At 35.8% G+C, this 17,271-nt stretch overlaps 2 protein-coding genes across 3 annotated transcripts in view; one reads left to right on the top strand and one right to left on the bottom strand.

Moving 5' to 3' along the window:
* The window catches only part of MRPL48 (mitochondrial ribosomal protein L48), a 60,105-nt gene that overhangs the window by 18,420 nt on the left and 24,414 nt on the right, over positions 1 to 17,271 (top strand). Inside the window, exons 3-4 of the mRNA XM_031961438.1 lie at positions 5,033 to 5,070; positions 16,228 to 16,316. Of these exons, the coding sequence (XP_031817298.1) occupies positions 5,033 to 5,070; positions 16,228 to 16,316 (127 nt within the window). The remainder of the gene's footprint in view (positions 1 to 5,032; positions 5,071 to 16,227; positions 16,317 to 17,271) is intronic.
* Positions 13,628 to 17,271, bottom strand: part of LOC100922553 (cytochrome c oxidase assembly factor 4 homolog, mitochondrial) — a 44,606-nt gene continuing 40,962 nt past the window's right edge. For both annotated transcript variants that reach the window (XR_002769819.2, XR_002769818.2), the window contains one exon: positions 13,628 to 14,190. The gene's annotated coding sequence lies outside the window, so the exon portion shown is untranslated. The remainder of the gene's footprint in view (positions 14,191 to 17,271) is intronic.

Below are 17,271 nucleotides of genomic sequence, written 5' to 3'. Positions count from 1 at the left end.
GTCAAAAATTAGACCCTACTTGTAGCAAGTCCCATTTAGATGCTTGCTAGTTAATAAAGCCATCACTGTGCCACAAGCATCGTGGATTGTGTCTTATAGCGAGAAGTTCTGCAGTAATCGTGGGTGTCACATATTGGGTATCCAGTTATTGGGGCTGTGGTAGAATGGATTAATTTACTAGGCTGAAAGCTCATTATCTCTAAAGTTCTTTACAACTATGGATCATAGAGTTGGAAGAAACTTCAAGAGTTTTCTACCTGTCCCCAAGTCTGAGATCTATTTACAAACTTTGCTTGGAGATCTCCTATGGTGGGGGAACTCATTCTGCTTTTGCACTGTTCTAATTGATAGGAAGTTCTTAGGATGGTGAAATCTGCCTTCCTGCACTTTTTACCCCCAGGTCCTAGTTCCACCCTTTGGGCCTCCTTTCCCCCTCTCCTCCCCACAAAGAATCCATTTCTTCTTTATCAGGACAATGCTTTGAAATAACAAAAGATACTGGTCATATTTCTGCTCGATCTTCTCTTTTCCAAGCTAAATGTTTAACATTTTCTTTTGATCCAGAAATGATATATAATTGAAATCAAGTTGAGGTCCTGCTAGCAAATAACTAGCATTATAGATGGGCAATATAAAAAAAGTTTTATTGCTTTCCTTATTTTTCCTATTAAAAATCAGTCATCTCAGGAAAAAAAAAAGATAAATGTTAAGAGAGGATGTGGGAAAAATAAGACACTAATGCATTGTTGGCGGAGTTGTGAAATGATCCAACCATTCTACAGAGCATTTCAGAACTATGCCCAAAGGGCTTTCAAACTAAGCATATAGCAATGCCTCTACTAGATTGGTGTTCCATCATAAAAGAGAGAAAAGGACCCACATTTGCAAAAATGTTTATAATGGCCCTTTTTGTTGTAGCAAGAAACTGGAAGCTGAGTGGATGCCCATCAGTTGGGAAATGAATAAGTTATGATCTATGAATGTGATGGAATATTATTGTTCTATAAGAAATGAGGAGGAGGCTGGTTTCAGAAAAGCCTGGAAAGACTTTCATGAAATGATGCAGAGTGAAATGAGCAGAACCAAGAAAACGTTGTACTCAGTGATAACAAAATTATATGATGACCAACTGTTATAGATTTGGCTGTTTTCAACAATGAGGTGATTCAAGGGAATTCCAATAGACTTGGAATGGAAAGTGGCATCTGCATGCAGAGAGAGAACTATGGAGGCTGAATTTAGCTCAACACATAGTATTTTCACCTTTTATTTATTTATTTTTTTTCCTTTCTCTTGATTTTTTTCCCCTTTTGTTCTGATTTTTCTTGTACAACATGACAAATATGGAAATATATTTAAAAGAATTGCACATATTTAACCTATATCAAATTGCTTGCTGTCTTGGAGAGGAAGAAAGTAAGGAGGGGAATCTGAAAAATCTGAAATATAAAGTTTTATAAAAACAAATGTTGAAAATAATCTTTACATGTATTTTAAAAATAAAATACTATTGAAAAGTTTTTTAAAAATCAGTCATTTTTGTCTCTCTCCTAGTGAAGTTTCCCTTGTTTTAAATTTTTAAAAAAGTATTTGTTTTTATGTCACATTCATTCCTGAATAAATTTCAATGCTCTCCTACCCAGTGAGTCTTCCCATATAGTAAAGAACTATAAAAAAGAAAAAGAAAAAAAGGTTGAACAAAATATTTGATAGATCAAAAGCATATGTGATGGCCACTTCTGTAATAAAAAGAGGTACAGCATTTTCTCATCTCTCTGGCCAAGATCAGTCAAATTACACATGGTTTAGTTTTCATATTTGAAAAATTTATGCTTTATGTTTTTATATCACATTCATTTATGAATAGATTCTTCCTCCTATCTACAGAATCTCTTCTGTAACAAAAATTAGAAGAGGAAAAAAAAGTTCATCAGAATCAACCATTTTGACCATATTTGACAGCATATAAAATATTCTGAATTTATAGTCTCCCTATCTCTTTAGTAAAGAGAAAAGGATACACTCTCTCATCTCTTTAATCTGGAGCTAGACTTGATCAATTTTTTTATAGTATTTCATTTTATTGTCCTTTCATTTAAAAAATTAGGTATTGGCTGCCACAAACATTCTTGCACATACAGGTCCCTTTCCCTTTTTTAAGATCTCTTTGGGATATAAGCCCAGTAGTAACACTGCTGGGTCAAAGGGTATGCATAGTTTAATAACTTTTTGAGCATAGTTCCAAATTACTCTCCAGAATGGCTGGATGTGTTCACAATTCCACCAACAATGTATCAGTGTCCCTGTTTTCCCACATCCCCTCCAACATTCCGCATTATCTTTCCCTGTCATTCTAGCTAATCTGACAGATGTATGGTGGTATCTCAGAGTTGTCTTAATTTGCATTTCTCTGATTAATAATTATCTTTTCATATGACTAGAAAGTTTCAATTTCTTCGTCTGAGAATTGTCTGTTCATGTCCTTTGACCATTTATCAATTGGAGAATGGCTTGATTTCTTATAAAGTCGAGTCAATTCTCTATATATTTTAGAAATGAGGCTTTTATCAGAACCTTTGACTGTTAAAATGTTTTCCGAGTTTATTGCTTCCCTTCTAATCTTGTCTGCATTAGTTTTATTTGTACAAAAACTTTTCATTTTGATATATCAAATTTTTCTATTTAGTGATCAATAATGATGTCTAATTCTTTTTTGGTCATAAATTCCTTCCTCTTCCACAAGTCTGAGAGATAAACTAACCTATGTTCTTCTAATTTATTTATAATGTCATTATTTATGCCTAGGTCATGAACCCATTTTGATCTTATCTTGGTGTACAGTGTTAAGTGTGGGTCAATGCCTAGTTTCTGCCATACTAATTTCCAATTTTCCCAGCAATTTTTGTTAAATAGTGAGTTCTTATCCCCAAAACTGGGGTCTTTGGGTTTGTCAAACCCTGGATTATTAAAGTTATTGGCTGTTTTGTCCTTTGAACCTAACCTATTCCACTGATCAACTATTCTGTTTCTTAGCCAATACCAAATGGTTTTGGTAACTGCTGCTTTATAATATAATTTTAGATTTGATACAACTAGGCCACCTTCATTTGATTTTTTTTTTTCATTAATTCCCTTGAAATTCTTGACCTTTTATTTTTCCATATGAATTTTGTTGTTATTATTTCTAGATCATTAAAATAGTTTTTTGGGAGTCTGGTATAGTGCTAAATAAATAGATTAGTTTAGGTAGTATTGTCGTCTTTATTATATTTGCTCACCCTATCCAAGAGCATTTAATATTTTTCCAGTTGGTTAGATCAGACTTAATTTGTGTGGAAAGTGTTTTGTAGTTTTGCTCATAAATTTTCTGATTTTCTCTTGGCAGATAGATTCCTAAATATTTTATACTATCAGTAGTTACTTTAAATGGAATTTCTCTTTGTAACTCTAACTGTTGGATTTTGTTAGTGATATATAAGAATGCTGATGACTTATGTAGGTTTATTTTGTATCCTGCTAACATTTATTTTTTAAAAACTTGAGTTCATATTTTCTTTTTCCTTCCTTGCCCCTCACTTTCATTGAGAAGGCAAGTAATCTGAGATAGTTTATACATGTGCAGTCATGCAAAATATATTTTCATATTAGTCATATACAGACCCAGAAAACCATCAGGAAAAATGAAGTTTAAAAATAATATGCTTTGATCTCCATTCAGACTCTTATCAGTTCTTTCTCTGAAAGTAGATAGCATTTTTTTGTCATAAGTCCTTCAGAATAGTCTTAGATCATTGTATTGCTGAGAAAAGCTAAGTCATTCACAGTTTACCATTGTAGAGTATTTCTGTTACTGTTGCAATATTCTCCTGGTTCTGCTCATTTTATTTTGTATCAGTTCATGTAAGTCTTCCCAGCTTTTCCTGAAAGTATCCTGCTTTTTATTTCTTATAGCATAATATCACAATCATATACCACAAGTTGTTCAGCCATTCCTCATTTCATGGACAGCCCCTCAATTTCCAGTTCTTTGCCACTACAAAAAAAACTACCATATATATTTTTGTACATGTAAATTCTTTATCTTTTTTTTTTTTTTAAATCTTTGGGATAAAGACCAATTAGTGGTATTGCTGGGTTACAATATGCATTATTGTATAACCCTTCAGGCATCATTTCAAATTACTCTCCAGAATGGTTGTATCAGTTCACAACTTCATCAACAGTGCCTTAGTGTCTTAGTTTTTCCACGTCCTCTCCAGAGTTTTATCATTTTCCTTTGATGTCATATTGAACAATCTATGGGAGATGGTATCTCAAAGTTTTTTGAAATCGCGTTTCTCTAAGTAGTGATTTAGAGCATTTTTTTATGTGACTATATAAAGCATTAATTTCTTCTTCTGAAAATTGCCTGTTCATATTTATTGGACCATTTATCTATTGGAGAATGACAATAGAATGGTTTTTACATTATTTTTCTTAATATTGGTAATTTAGAACATTCTTATATATGATTGTTAATAACTCAAAATTCTTTTTTTCAAAACTGTTCATAACTGTTGGCCAGATTTGTTGAGGAAAGGACTTTCAGTCTTATATATTTGTGTTAATCTTCTGTATAACTTGGCTCTCTAACCATTATCAGAGATACGTGATATCGATTATTCTCAAAATGGCAGTTTCCCTTTTTTTTCTACCTATATGGATTTTGGTTATGATAAAACTTTTTGATTTCATATAATCCAAAATAACCTACTCTTTCTTTTGTAATTTGATCTCTTTCTTTTCTTTAGCTTGGAATTCCTTTCATATCTATAGGAAAAGAATATCTGTTTTCTAAATCCAATTGTACAGTTAGTTTAGCAATTGTCCATACCACAGGGAAATACACTTTGACCCCCTTTAATATATGTATTGCTTTGATAAAGGAAGTCTTTTCCATTATGTAATTGGTCTTCCTTTAGAAATGTTTGGGTTTAGCTAATTCTAAGTGAATTGTGATCAATTTATTATTTTCAACATTGTTTTTCTTCAGGTTTCAACTGAGAGAAGAGAATCCCAGCTCTTCAGCAGGTGAACAACTTTTCTTTAAATAACTAAAGCTATACTCCTAGTCTTCCATAATTACTCTGCCAAGAATAATACAAAGCATATGTTTTGAGAAAGTAGCTCAGATGTTCCCACCTTCCAGAAGCAATATATTATTTTTAATAAGTTTTATTTTTTTATTCTGAATTTAACCACCAAAAAAGAACACTTCCCTACACATAGTAAAACACAAAAAGAGGACTGCTCATGGAACTGTAGCTCTCCCCCTCATGCTGTCTGCTTCTTTCAAAAAATGTATAATAATTTCCACATTTTTACCACTTTTCTCTTCTAAGCTATTTATTCTCCTAATTTTTTCCTCTAGAGATTTTGTTTCATTTTTAAAGAATTTCTTGCTTTATTTCTCATATTTTCATAGTGCTTTTGGAAAATCACTTTTCTTCTTTTGACTCTCTGCTTTTGGAGAGAGTAAATTTTGTAATTGCTTTTTCTTTCTTTTGAGAGATCCCTAGATCTACCATAATTTTTGGGGTTTTCTTTGATTTACTCATTTTTCCAGTATTAAGTCCTGAATTGCATCTTTGTGCTCAGGCTAGACTCTACTCTGTAGATGGGATTTGGGCTCTGAATTAGTCTTATCCCAGGTGCCATAAATGAACTCCCCCTTCTACCCCTCCTACCATTAGGCTCTTTGGGGTCCAAAATGCTTGATGTTTAGGATATCTCTTTAGGGTATCTCTGGAGCCTCTGGGTCCTGAAACTATCCTAATCTGGATGCTGCTGTCATTGTTTGGATACACTGGTCATTGCTTCTCCAGAGGTCTTGGAAAGTTTCTACCCTGTGACTTTTTTAGGGGGCTCCCCTGCACTTATTGTCTAGACACAGAGCCTCAGAGGCCATGTGTCTCTTGCCTTTGTTGATAGACTGCTAGCTTATTTGCTTCCCTACTTACTGCCTGTGACCTTCTAGTAGACCATTTGTTAAATTCTGAAATGGAAAGAGTCACTTACTATAGTTCCTCATTGGATTTATTGAGCTTTATTTGGTCTGGTTTGAAATTCAAGTTTTTGCTGGAATGGGATATGGGAACTGGGTGGTGGGTAGTCTGCTTCTCATTCAAGTATTTGTCTGTCTTTGGCCACAAATCCAGCATTGTAGTAGTTGAAAGGGCACTAGCTTCAGGGAGCCAAGAGGTCTGGGTTTTAGTCCTGGCTTTACCAGTACTTTCCTTTATCACTTTCTTCCCATGGAAGATAAGGAGGTTATATTAATATTAGATAGACTGTAAGCCCCCTTCAAGTCTAACATTAGCTGTTCTTTTGGTGCCTGGTTTTGATAGTCTTTTCTAGATACTAAGATCTCTTCCAACCCTGACATTCTGTGTTTTGGTCCTTTTTTGATCTAACTTTTTAAGTTCCAAGGGCTCTCCCTGCCCTACACAATCTCTGGTTTTCTTATAGGATGCCAGTTTTTACTTTTATTGTAATAAGCACTCAGAAAATGTTTTTGAATGAATAAATGACTGAGGCTACCATACTAGGACCCCTTTCATGATTGTCTGTTAAAAAAAAAAAAAAAAAGTGGGGCAGCTAGTTGGTGAGTGGTTAGAACACCAGCTCTGAAGTCAGGAGGACCTGAGTTCAAATCCAACCTCAGATACTTAACACTTCCTAGCTGTATGATCCTGGGCAAATCACTTAACCCCAGTTGCCTCAGCAAAAACAAACAAACAAACAAACAAAAAGCTCATTTAAAGGTTTAAAATAACTTGTTTCCTCAGTTGGTCCAGGAAGTAGTTTGGTTGATCTGACAAAATGTGACAATTGGAATGCTTGGTATTTCTTCTTTGCCTCTCTTTTGATTATGGGATGAGTCTATTATAGGATGACTTTTCAAGGAAATGTTTGATTTTACTTAAATCTGGTGTTCTACTAAAGGGTATAAAGATATCTTTAATTTTTTAAATATACAACTTTGAAACAAAACTTCTCAAATGAACTTTTTGGGGAGTAATATTTAAGAGATTGCTTTCTGAGATAGAGATTATTATAGAGATATATAGTTGCATTGAATGACAGCTATTGCTCATAGCACGTTTTGTTGTAAAAAACAGACATTTTATCAGTTTATACAATAGTCCACAGATCATTAAGTGCAGAAAGAATAACAACAAACTAACAATTTGTATTCAGATGATTTCTCTTTGAACCCTCAAAAAAAAAAAAAAGGATGAGAACAATAAGACTAAAATAATATGAATAATTTTCTGTCCCTCAAATTTTGGGTTAAGCATTTTTTTCTTTTGGTGTGTAACCAAAATCATTGTAGCTAATCTAATCTGATGTATTGAAAAGTACTCTTGTCAACTTGCCCTCAGATTGAAGAGAAAATATATGATTATTTCCTTTAAAATGTGCTAATTGAAAGATTTTCTAAGTTTCTATTTGAAACCATGGAATTTAGTGTCTTCATTTAGGGAAAAGTGCTTATGTTAATATGGCAGCAGGAGACCCAATTTAATGATACAGAACAAGCCAAAGAAGAAAAAAAAAAAAAAACCAGTTGCATTCATTGGCAATCAGAGACTTTTAAAAACCTTGTAAATGCTATAATTAAAACAATTGTCTAATTAAATGGTTTAACCACTGGTAAATTGACCAAAGCTCTCCATTTGGGGGGGAGGGGAAGAGATTGGTTAATTTAACAGTGATTTGAACCAGCTTCTTAATTAACCAGCTGCTATAATTATAGGAATTGCCCCAAACGAGAATTGAAAGTGCTTGATTGCCAAGTAATATCAACAGTAGATCAGACAGTTTCAGTCATGACAAAGCATAATGTTAACTAAATTTTTTGTTTTGTGGCTTAAAACTACTGGATTTGGTGCTTTTATAACTAAAGGCAGAGGTTTTAAGTTGTGTCTTTTCATTTGTATCAAGATATTTTGCTGCTTTGTTCCTTTAATAATTTCTTCGATTGTCTTTCAGTCTCTTCATCTGGGTTTTCCTTCTATTGATCCAGATTACAAACATTTCACAGCTAAATAAATAGTTTCTGAGTAGTGTTCAAGAAAATTTATCCTCTGATGGCTAACTTCATTGATATAAAAAACAGTAACAACACACAAAAAAAAAGAGTTTTGATCTTTTTCTGCACTTAGATTAGTCCTTGAACAATGGCACATAGCTATTCCCATCCACCCACCCTTGCTGGATGATTTAGTGTTTTTTCAACTTTTGCAGCACTCTGTGTCTATAAAACTTTAGGCAGGAATCAGCATAATCCAATACTCAAGTCTTCCATTGTACAGGGTATGTACATATATATAACCCAAGTCACCAGAATCTTCAGCAAGGTATTGCTATGGGACAAAGAGCTATGTAGTCACAGGGTAAGGATCAAATACTAACCAGATGCCTGAATTCTCTCTACTATTATGTTTCTTCTGGGAAACTTCTGTGGGAAAAAGGCAGATACCTTTGTTTGGACTACTGGCAATAGCTACACCCAGAGCTCAGCTGATCTAGCTTCCTAATTATGATAATGTTGGATCACACCTGCCAGAATTTTGGATTCCTTGATGGAGCCTTCACAAATACAATATTCTTCATTATGATAAGTATCTGAGGAAGACTGCTAGACATTTCTCCTATAATTTTTTGGGGGAGGCCTAGACTTATATTTAAGTAGGGAATTGCTGTAGGGAATTTCTGGTAAGCAAACTACTATTAATGAAAATCAGCAGCTATTCTATTACTTGTAGTCTGAATGTTGCCTAAGGCATGGAAAGATTAAGTGACTTGCCCAGAGTCACATGGCCCATGTGTGTGAGAAACATTTCTTGATCCCAGTCTTCCTAACTAGAAGACTACTCTGTCTGCTACATCACAGTGCCTCCCTCTAGTTCTGCATGAGGAGTACCAAGTTAGACGAAGACTTACACAAGTAACCTTTCAATCAATATTTTTTGAATGAACAAATTAATGAACAAATCAACCAATCAATAAGCATTTTTAAAGTGCCTTTTCTATTACAAGCATTGCACCAAATGTTGGCAGCATGAAGATAAAAGTCTCTGCTCTCATTCTAATGAGGGAAATATGTACAGAGATACATATATGAAAAAATAGCTGTGAATGCAGATATAAGATAATCTTGAAGAAGGCACTTATAGTATGTGGGAGGAGAGGAGGACATTGTGTAACCTTTTTGAAAAAAAAATTAGTTTTTATTTTCAGTTCTAAATTCCTTTTCTCCTTCCACCCCTCTACCACTTACTGAGAAGGCAAGAAATATGATACCCATTATGCATGTGAAGTCATATAAAACATTTCCACATTAACCATAATCGTACTGTTGAGTACCACGCATAGTGTGGAGCTCAGAAAGCCTGTAAAGGGTTAAACAGGGAAGTTCACAAAAAAGCAGGGGGGTTCTCACAAGACTCTGCAGCTGTGTGTGTGAAGCTGGTTGTTGTGGATCAGTCTCTACTGTTATCTTTTAAATAATAATGCTAGAAGACTCACTGGAATCCATATGACCCTGGCAATCAGAGATAAATGTCTGGAGGTCATAAAACATAGTTATAGATGCAGGTATTGCTTGCAAAGGAATGTATGCTTTTTTAAAAATCTTGCTTTGTTTTGAAAACATTTATATTCTGTATAGGGATAGAATAAATCAGAGATTTTCACTGACATACCATCACCTCTCATCTCCTTGTATCATTCATGTCTTCTCACATGACATGAGCTGTTCTGCTGGTCAAAATTAGATCACCACTATCACTAATGAGTGGCCCCTAACATTGCAGGGGGAAAAAAAAAGATTTAAAAAGTGAAAAAAAATGCTTTATTCTGCTCTCAGTGTTCTACACAGTTCTCCCTTTGAAAATTTTTCATTATGAGTCCTTTGAAATTGTCTTGATGAGAGTAGCTATATCTTTCATAGTTGATCATCCTAACAATATTTCTGTTACTGTGTATAAGTCTGCTCACTTCACTTTGCATTAGTTTATATCAGTAGAAGCTTACCTTTGAGGTGAGTCTTGAAGCAGCCCAGGGATTCCAAGAGGCACAAGTAAGAAGAGAGAACATTTTAGGCATGGGAAATATGATGTGTTCTGGATAGCATTTCCTAGTTCCAGTGATGTTTTTGATCTTCAAGCACCAAATATTGGAGTTTAGTCATATGAGGAATCTACAGTGGCCATTCTCTTTGGCAAAAGATAAATTTATTGAGGAGAAAGGGTACAGACTAAATGAAGAGATACAATAGTTACCAGGAATGGTAAATATGAAATAGATTTGGGAGAGCATGTAGTTAGCTAGCTATAAGAAGGATAGACACCATGAGGCATGCTGGTGGAATGAGAGGAAAAATACCATAAGGCATGGGGGAGGAGGAAAGGAGGCATATAGTGGGCTTAACCCAAAAAGAGTTCAGCAAAAATGGCCTGGGCCATGGACAGATTTGTAGGGGAAATGTCAAACCTTAGGGGTTTGACATAACTTGGATTTCTGATTGAACATAGCTGCCTATGACCTCCACAGAAAGTGGGATTTTAAAATTGAACTGATTCCATCAGTGCCCTTTCCTGCTTGTCTCAGGAAGTAATTTCCTTCCTGAGGAAGGAAAAATTATCAGTATTTCAGTCTTATGCCATTCCCAATCTAGTTACTCAGAGTCTCATCATTTCCCCCTCTTAATTTGTTAAAGAAATCTTTTGAAAAATGAGTTGAGAGTTCCTTAACAGAAGGGGGTCTAATGGACAAATACAGACATTAGTTAAGTAGTGTTCAGAAGCTGGGAGTGAAATACCTATGGGGTGGAAGTGTTACAGAGATGAACTGAAGTCAAAGTTTGTGGACACCACAGGGCACAAAGTTGGTTACCAGGACATCGTAGGGAAGATTAGCACAAGGTCAGTTTGCTCCTTAACTGGGGTACCATTCAAACACTGGGTATACAAAGAGATACTAAAGAAGGGAAAAGGACTTGTATGTACCAAAATGTTTGTGGCAGCTTTCTTTGTAATAGGTAGAAACTGGAAAATGAATGGATGCCCATCAATTGGAGAATGGTTTGGGTAAATTGTGGTATATGAATGTTATGGAATATTATTGTTTTATAAGAAATGACCAGCAGAATGAATACAGAGAGGCTTGGAGAGACTTACATGAACCGATTCTAAGTGAAATGAGCAGAACCAGGAGATCATTATATACTTCAACAATGATACTGTATGAGAATGTATTCTGATGGAAGTGGATTTCTTTGATAAAGAGACCTAACTCAGTTTCAATTCATCAGTGATGAATAGAAGCAACTACACCCAAAGAAAGAACACTGGGAAATGAATGTAAACTGTTTGCATTTTTGTTTTTCTTCCTGGGTTATTTCTACCTTCTGAATCCAATTCTCCCTGTGCAACAAGAAAACTGTTTGGTTCTGCACACGTATATTATATCTAGGATATACCGTGACATATTTAACATGTATAGGACTGCTTGCCATCTAGGGGAGGGAGTGGAGGGAGAGGAAAAATCGAAACAGAAGTGAGGGCAAGGGATAATGTTGTTAAAAACTACCCTGGCATGGGTCTGTCAATAAAAAGTTAATAAAAAATTAAAATAAAATAAAAACAATCCCCTTAAAAAAACCCACTGGGTATATTTTTCTAGGGTCCATTTACCCCAACAATCAATCTTTCCCCAAACAAATGGGGCCTAAAGCCCTTTGGGGTATGGGGAAATGACCTCATCTTCTGAAACTACTCCCTGCTGAGAATGGTCATAGAGCTAAGTCATCCTACAGGATTTCAATTTGGAGGGATGATGTGCTTGAGTGTGAGCCTAGGAGTTGTTTGAAGACCCAGTGGGTTCTGAGTCAGACCCCTGAAGCTGGCTGATATTGTCTAGTGCTGATCATTTAAAAGTGAATTGAAAGAAAATAAACCTCACAAGCATAGGTTGGGACAGAAAATAACTGGTTGAGGTTTCTACTGGATACATTCCTCTTGTTAGGGCCTTTAGAAATGTTTAGAGAAGGCTCATTTTATATCCTGCAGTTAGCCAGGAGGCTCTGAGAATCAACAAGGTGAGGCAGAGAGAATGAGAAGGTGGGGGATAGAGGAAGGAAAGAAAGAGAAATAGAGAGAAGGAGAGAGAGCACTTCAGAGGCAGAGCCCTCCTTTGGGAGTGTGGTTAAAGGAATATGATCAATCTTTTCTACAGTGTGCCAGGCAGAGCAGGTGTCTGTAAAGAACTAGTTAGGCATTATTTCTTCTTTTTTTTTTTTTTTTTTTGCTGAGGCAATTAGGGTTAAGTGACTTGCCCAGGGTCACACAACTAAGAAGTGTTAAGTGTCTAAGGCCAGATTTGAAGGCCTCAGGTCCTCCTAACTTCAGGGCTGGTGCTCTAACCACTGAGCCCCCTAGCTGCCCCAGCATCATCTCTTTTAAGGGAGACTATATCTGCAAGGAGAGAACTTGTGCTTGATACAATCCACAAGACAATTGAATGAAAAGCCAATTTAAGAACAAAAGACCCACTTAAGCCTGGGATGATGATTAGAAGTAGGGTGCCAAGCAAAGAGAATAGCCAAGATCCCCATTAAGAAGATTGTGCTGGGGAGCTGAAGTTATATTTACTCCAAAAGCGATTTCTAGAAAGGGGGATTCCACCAGATTAAAAAAAGGTATTCATTCACAAAACCCTTCCTTAACAGGTCTTAGTTCATTCGGTAACTGTGAGCTTGATTTAGCAATTATTTGTCAAGAAGCAAGATGTTGAGATAGAGAGATTGGCTTAAACCTTTCAATGAGGTATGTGTGTAAAGTCTCTTTGCCAATCTTTTCGGATACATGTATCCTGAACAGGTTTTAGAAAAAAGGGAGGTGTTAATGGTACTTTGAGGAATGATTTGGACACAAAATATCAGACCTTGGGCATGTCTGATAATCCTAACTAATTGTTTTTCCTAGCTTGTGGCCAGTGAAAATAGATTTCAGAAGAAATTGAAGGGCATTCTTTTTAGCCTAACATAAGCATAAGAGAAATTTCCATTGGCTTGTGTCTGGGATTAAAAGTTGGTCTAAGGGTATTTAAAATCAATCAGAGGTGGGAAGAGTATATATCCCCCCTTTGCCAGGGTCTGTTGTAGGATAGACTGAGAGAGGCCAACATAGATTGGCCAGCTGCCTTTTTTGGGCTGTATTAATTTGGTCTGTGCATATCAAAGAAGTTGTTTACAAAAGACAGTACTAGCAGATATTATTATATTAGCTTAAATAAAATTAACTTCTTCATTGATATAACAGGAACTCTTATAAGTTACATCTTCTAAGGAAACTACACCAAAATTCTCATACTGCTTGAGAATAGCAGGTGGGTCCCACAAATAGTTGCCTCAAATGACTAAATGTTCTTACATTTTTAAAGAATTATTACATTTACATTTATTTACATTTTTAAAGATACAAACATGTCTTTTTTCCCTGTTTCATTTCATTTTCTCAGTAGTATTTTATTTTTCCAAATGTATGTAAAGATAGTTTTCAACATTCATCCTTGTAAGACTTTGTGTTCCAATTTTTTTTCCCTTCATTTCTCCTCTCCCCCAGACAGCAAGCCACCCCATGCATACATATTTGTAATAAGATTATATCTCAGTAACAGGCAGATGACTAGGCCAGATCTATCCAATAATGGAAAACAGTCATTTATCTAATAACTCATTCTCAGATAGAAAACAGCAGGATCTTACATACTTACATTTTGCTTATGGCTTTTAAGCTAATAACTTGCTCTGAATAGAAATTTTGTGTAAGAAAGGAAAAAGCAGGGACATGGTTATAATAGAACAAAGCATCCTTAGCTCTGTTTGACTTCAGGTATGAATCACAGATGAAGACCCCATATGTCATAATCTATTTTGCCAGACTCCAGAATAGGTGGGAATCATTCCTGTGGAAAGAAACACAACTGAGAAATCAAGTTAGAAGGAGTCCACTTGAAGGAAGACTTGAAAAGCTGTCCTTCAAACTTTCTGTCCAGATGTAAACAATTTCCACTTGCACCTTCTGAGTAACTTTGTGGCATTCTCTGGAATGGTGGATTTTCTGACTTATTGATCCTCATTTCCTAGATTCAAATTTGAAAAAAAAAATTAGTTATAGTGCCAAAAAAATTTTCTGTTAAATAGAAAAGTCTCACGTCAGAGGCTCCAATTTCTTAAAATAGAATGCTCATAAATCATTGTGTATAACCTAATCTCAGGGCTGATGTTGCTGCAGCAGAGCATTTGATTCAGAGACAGAGTGAGAACACTCACACAGGATTGTCTTTAAGTCAAAGCTTTATTTCATCACAGCAGGTGAGCCAAGTAGCATGAGCAATTAATTGGCAACTAGGGTAGGGAGAAGAATGCTTATATATCATAAATCTGGCTGTGAGCCATAGTTAGGAGTACTAAAATTGCCATAAAAATGCCGAGGTTGTTAGAAAGTTATCTTTTTAGAGAGTAGTCTAATAGGACGTACTGAAATCCGAAACTGAACTGAAATCTGAATTGAAAACAGGTGCCTCGAGGTATTTCAAAAAATGTATAGGCTTAGACCACTTCCAAATCAAGAGGCAAATTATAGTGCTAACAGTGAACTAATTCTATATGGGATTTTAGCAGTTAACAAGGGAAAGAGGAAAGCTTAGCTTCCTAGTGGAACTCAGAATTAACCTGGTGGAAGACACCATTAAGGTGTGGCAACTTCCTAATGAACCCTCCATTCCATAAGGCTGGATAAATTCCTAAAGAAGTTGTTTTAATGGGTTTACAGTATTAGTAGATTCTCTTATAAGGAAAAAATAACCATGATATTGACATCATAACTTGACTTTCTTTTTGTTTACAGTAACTGGAGTTATGATGGTTTTGTCAAAGCAAAGAATTCAGCTAAAAATTCATTGTGCTTCTGAGGTACTTTTTGCCTGCTCTCTTCTCAAGGAATACAGGTTTTTTAAAAATTTTGCCTTTATCAAATGTAATTTTGAAGTCAAATCTGTTGCCTTCTACCTCAAAAATATCTGCAGAAAAGCACCTTTTCATATTTTAAATCCTCTCTCATTCTCACTGACTGTGAGAAAGGGAAGAGGGATTCCAGAGCAGTTGAACAATAGGACAGAGGTGAATTGACCCAGAGATATTTTTAAAATTCTCGCAAAACCTTATGGATAAGGAAGCTAGATCATTGCTTTTTTTAGCCTCAAAATAGTGGAGCTGTAAGTGATATTGAGTGGAGAATGTAGAAAATTCAAAAATATGTTGAAGTCATGAGTGCGTGGGACAGGTGCTAGACCCCTTTTCCCAAATTAACTGATCAGAGACATCTTCAAGTACAAAGAGAAAGCATTTATTTAGTCCCTGCAGGGAGAGGCCCAGACCCAGACACATCTAGGAGCCATCCTAGTTCCCATCATGTGCTCGTGAACTTTGGGCAGCTTCCTGCTTGTCAGGATTTAAAAAGCAAAAGACCTGAGCCTCCTCATTGGATAGACTAAAAGGACATAACTATCCTTGACCAATGGTCACCAATGTTGTCTGCTTACCACAGGTCACATCACTTCCTGTAACTTCCTGAGGGTCTGACCTGGCTCTGGGAATAGAGATCATGTCTCAAACTGAGAAAACTTCATCCAATCAGTCTCATCCGAGAGGAATTTTTCATGTCCAGCAATTGATAGGTAGACAACTAAAGCTGGAACAGACCACAGTGATTTGGGTAGTTCCCTGAATGTGCATGGGGAAAGTAGCCCAGAGGTGGGATGATCTCTACCCAGATGCTGTTTTTACAAATGATTGAAGTGAAAGACAATGAGCTGTCCAAGCCGAGGCAGAGCCAAGACCAGAATCCTGCCAAGGACTCAGTATTCAAAGTAATTTGCGTGACTCCAGTAAATTGGGATAAAAGTCAGGGGCCATGGATTCTTAATCCTGGCTCTGCCATTACTTGTATGACCTTAAGCAAATGTCTTCCTCTGATTGTCCATTTATTTGTCTTTAAAGTTGTTGTACTAGTTGGTCTGTGATCTCTTCCACCTCAAAGAGTTTCTGACTGCATGACTAAGGCCTCCTTCTCCATAAAGGAACTTTAAAACTAGTCTGATTTCTTTTTTCTCTTTAAGGAAACATTTTACTAAACACCAGCCGGTCCTACAAGTCAAAGCCCACCCATGGCATTGGCAGGTACAAGCACCTGATTCTTCCAGCTGAGGTAAGCCATGTTCTTTCTAGGATGAACCACTTGTTGGCAAAGAGTCAAGAATCATAAATGTATGGAATGACAAAGTATTTGAGCTGGATGGACCAATTGTGTGACTTTCTATAAGTTACTTCCTCATTTTTCCTCAATGTTTTCTTTTATAAAATGAGATTAGATGATTTTTAAAATTCCTTCTCTTTTCTTCCTGTCTCACTTTGACATTCTGATATAAGGTTCCTTCTGACTAATATTCTCTTGATTTTCTGATAGTGCATAAATGAGACTAAACATTTTTTTCCTGGGGATCACATTTCAATTAATTCAATTTTAAAAACATTTATTAAATACTTACCATGTGAAGAGCACTGAGCTAGGTGCTGAGGATGCAAAGACAAAAAACTGTCTTTTAGGATTTTACATTCATAATTGGAATTATAGCATTCTAAAGCTTTACTATATTGCCTCAGTTTATAGGAATTAGGGAAGCAGCTAGTAGCTAAGGGAGAGAAGAGAAATTAATGAAACAGTCTGGCTGTTAAAAGGGATAACCTGCAAGAGAAGAGGAGATGGAATGGATTCACTTGTGCATAGAGAAGGATTTGCCCTGGCCAGGAGAAGGTGCACTTTATTATGTGAGACAGGAGTGCAGGAGATTGTTAGAAGGTATGTGGGTGATGTGAGATGAGGAATAGGGAAGAAGAGAGAACTCTAGGAGAACAGCCTCGATTTTTTTCAATGAAATATGATGAAAGCTTGACGTATGATGGCAAATACAGTTTTCTGTACCTGTGCACTTGATGGTTATTATTCCACCAATAGAATTCTTAGGATATTATTCCACCAATAGAATTCTTAGGAAAATTTTGTGGTTCTACTTGAGGAGGCTTCAATATAAGCTTGACTTTTTTTTTTTTTCCCGCTTATCTTCATGCTTACTATTTATCCTAAATCTACTTGCCTATCCCCA

The sequence above is a fragment of the Sarcophilus harrisii genome, chromosome 3 (assembly GCF_902635505.1).
Source record: "Sarcophilus harrisii chromosome 3, mSarHar1.11, whole genome shotgun sequence".
Lineage (NCBI taxonomy): Eukaryota > Metazoa > Chordata > Mammalia > Dasyuromorphia > Dasyuridae > Sarcophilus > Sarcophilus harrisii.
Note: the sequence above shows the minus strand (reverse complement) of the source record. Positions and strands in the feature narration are given on the sequence as shown.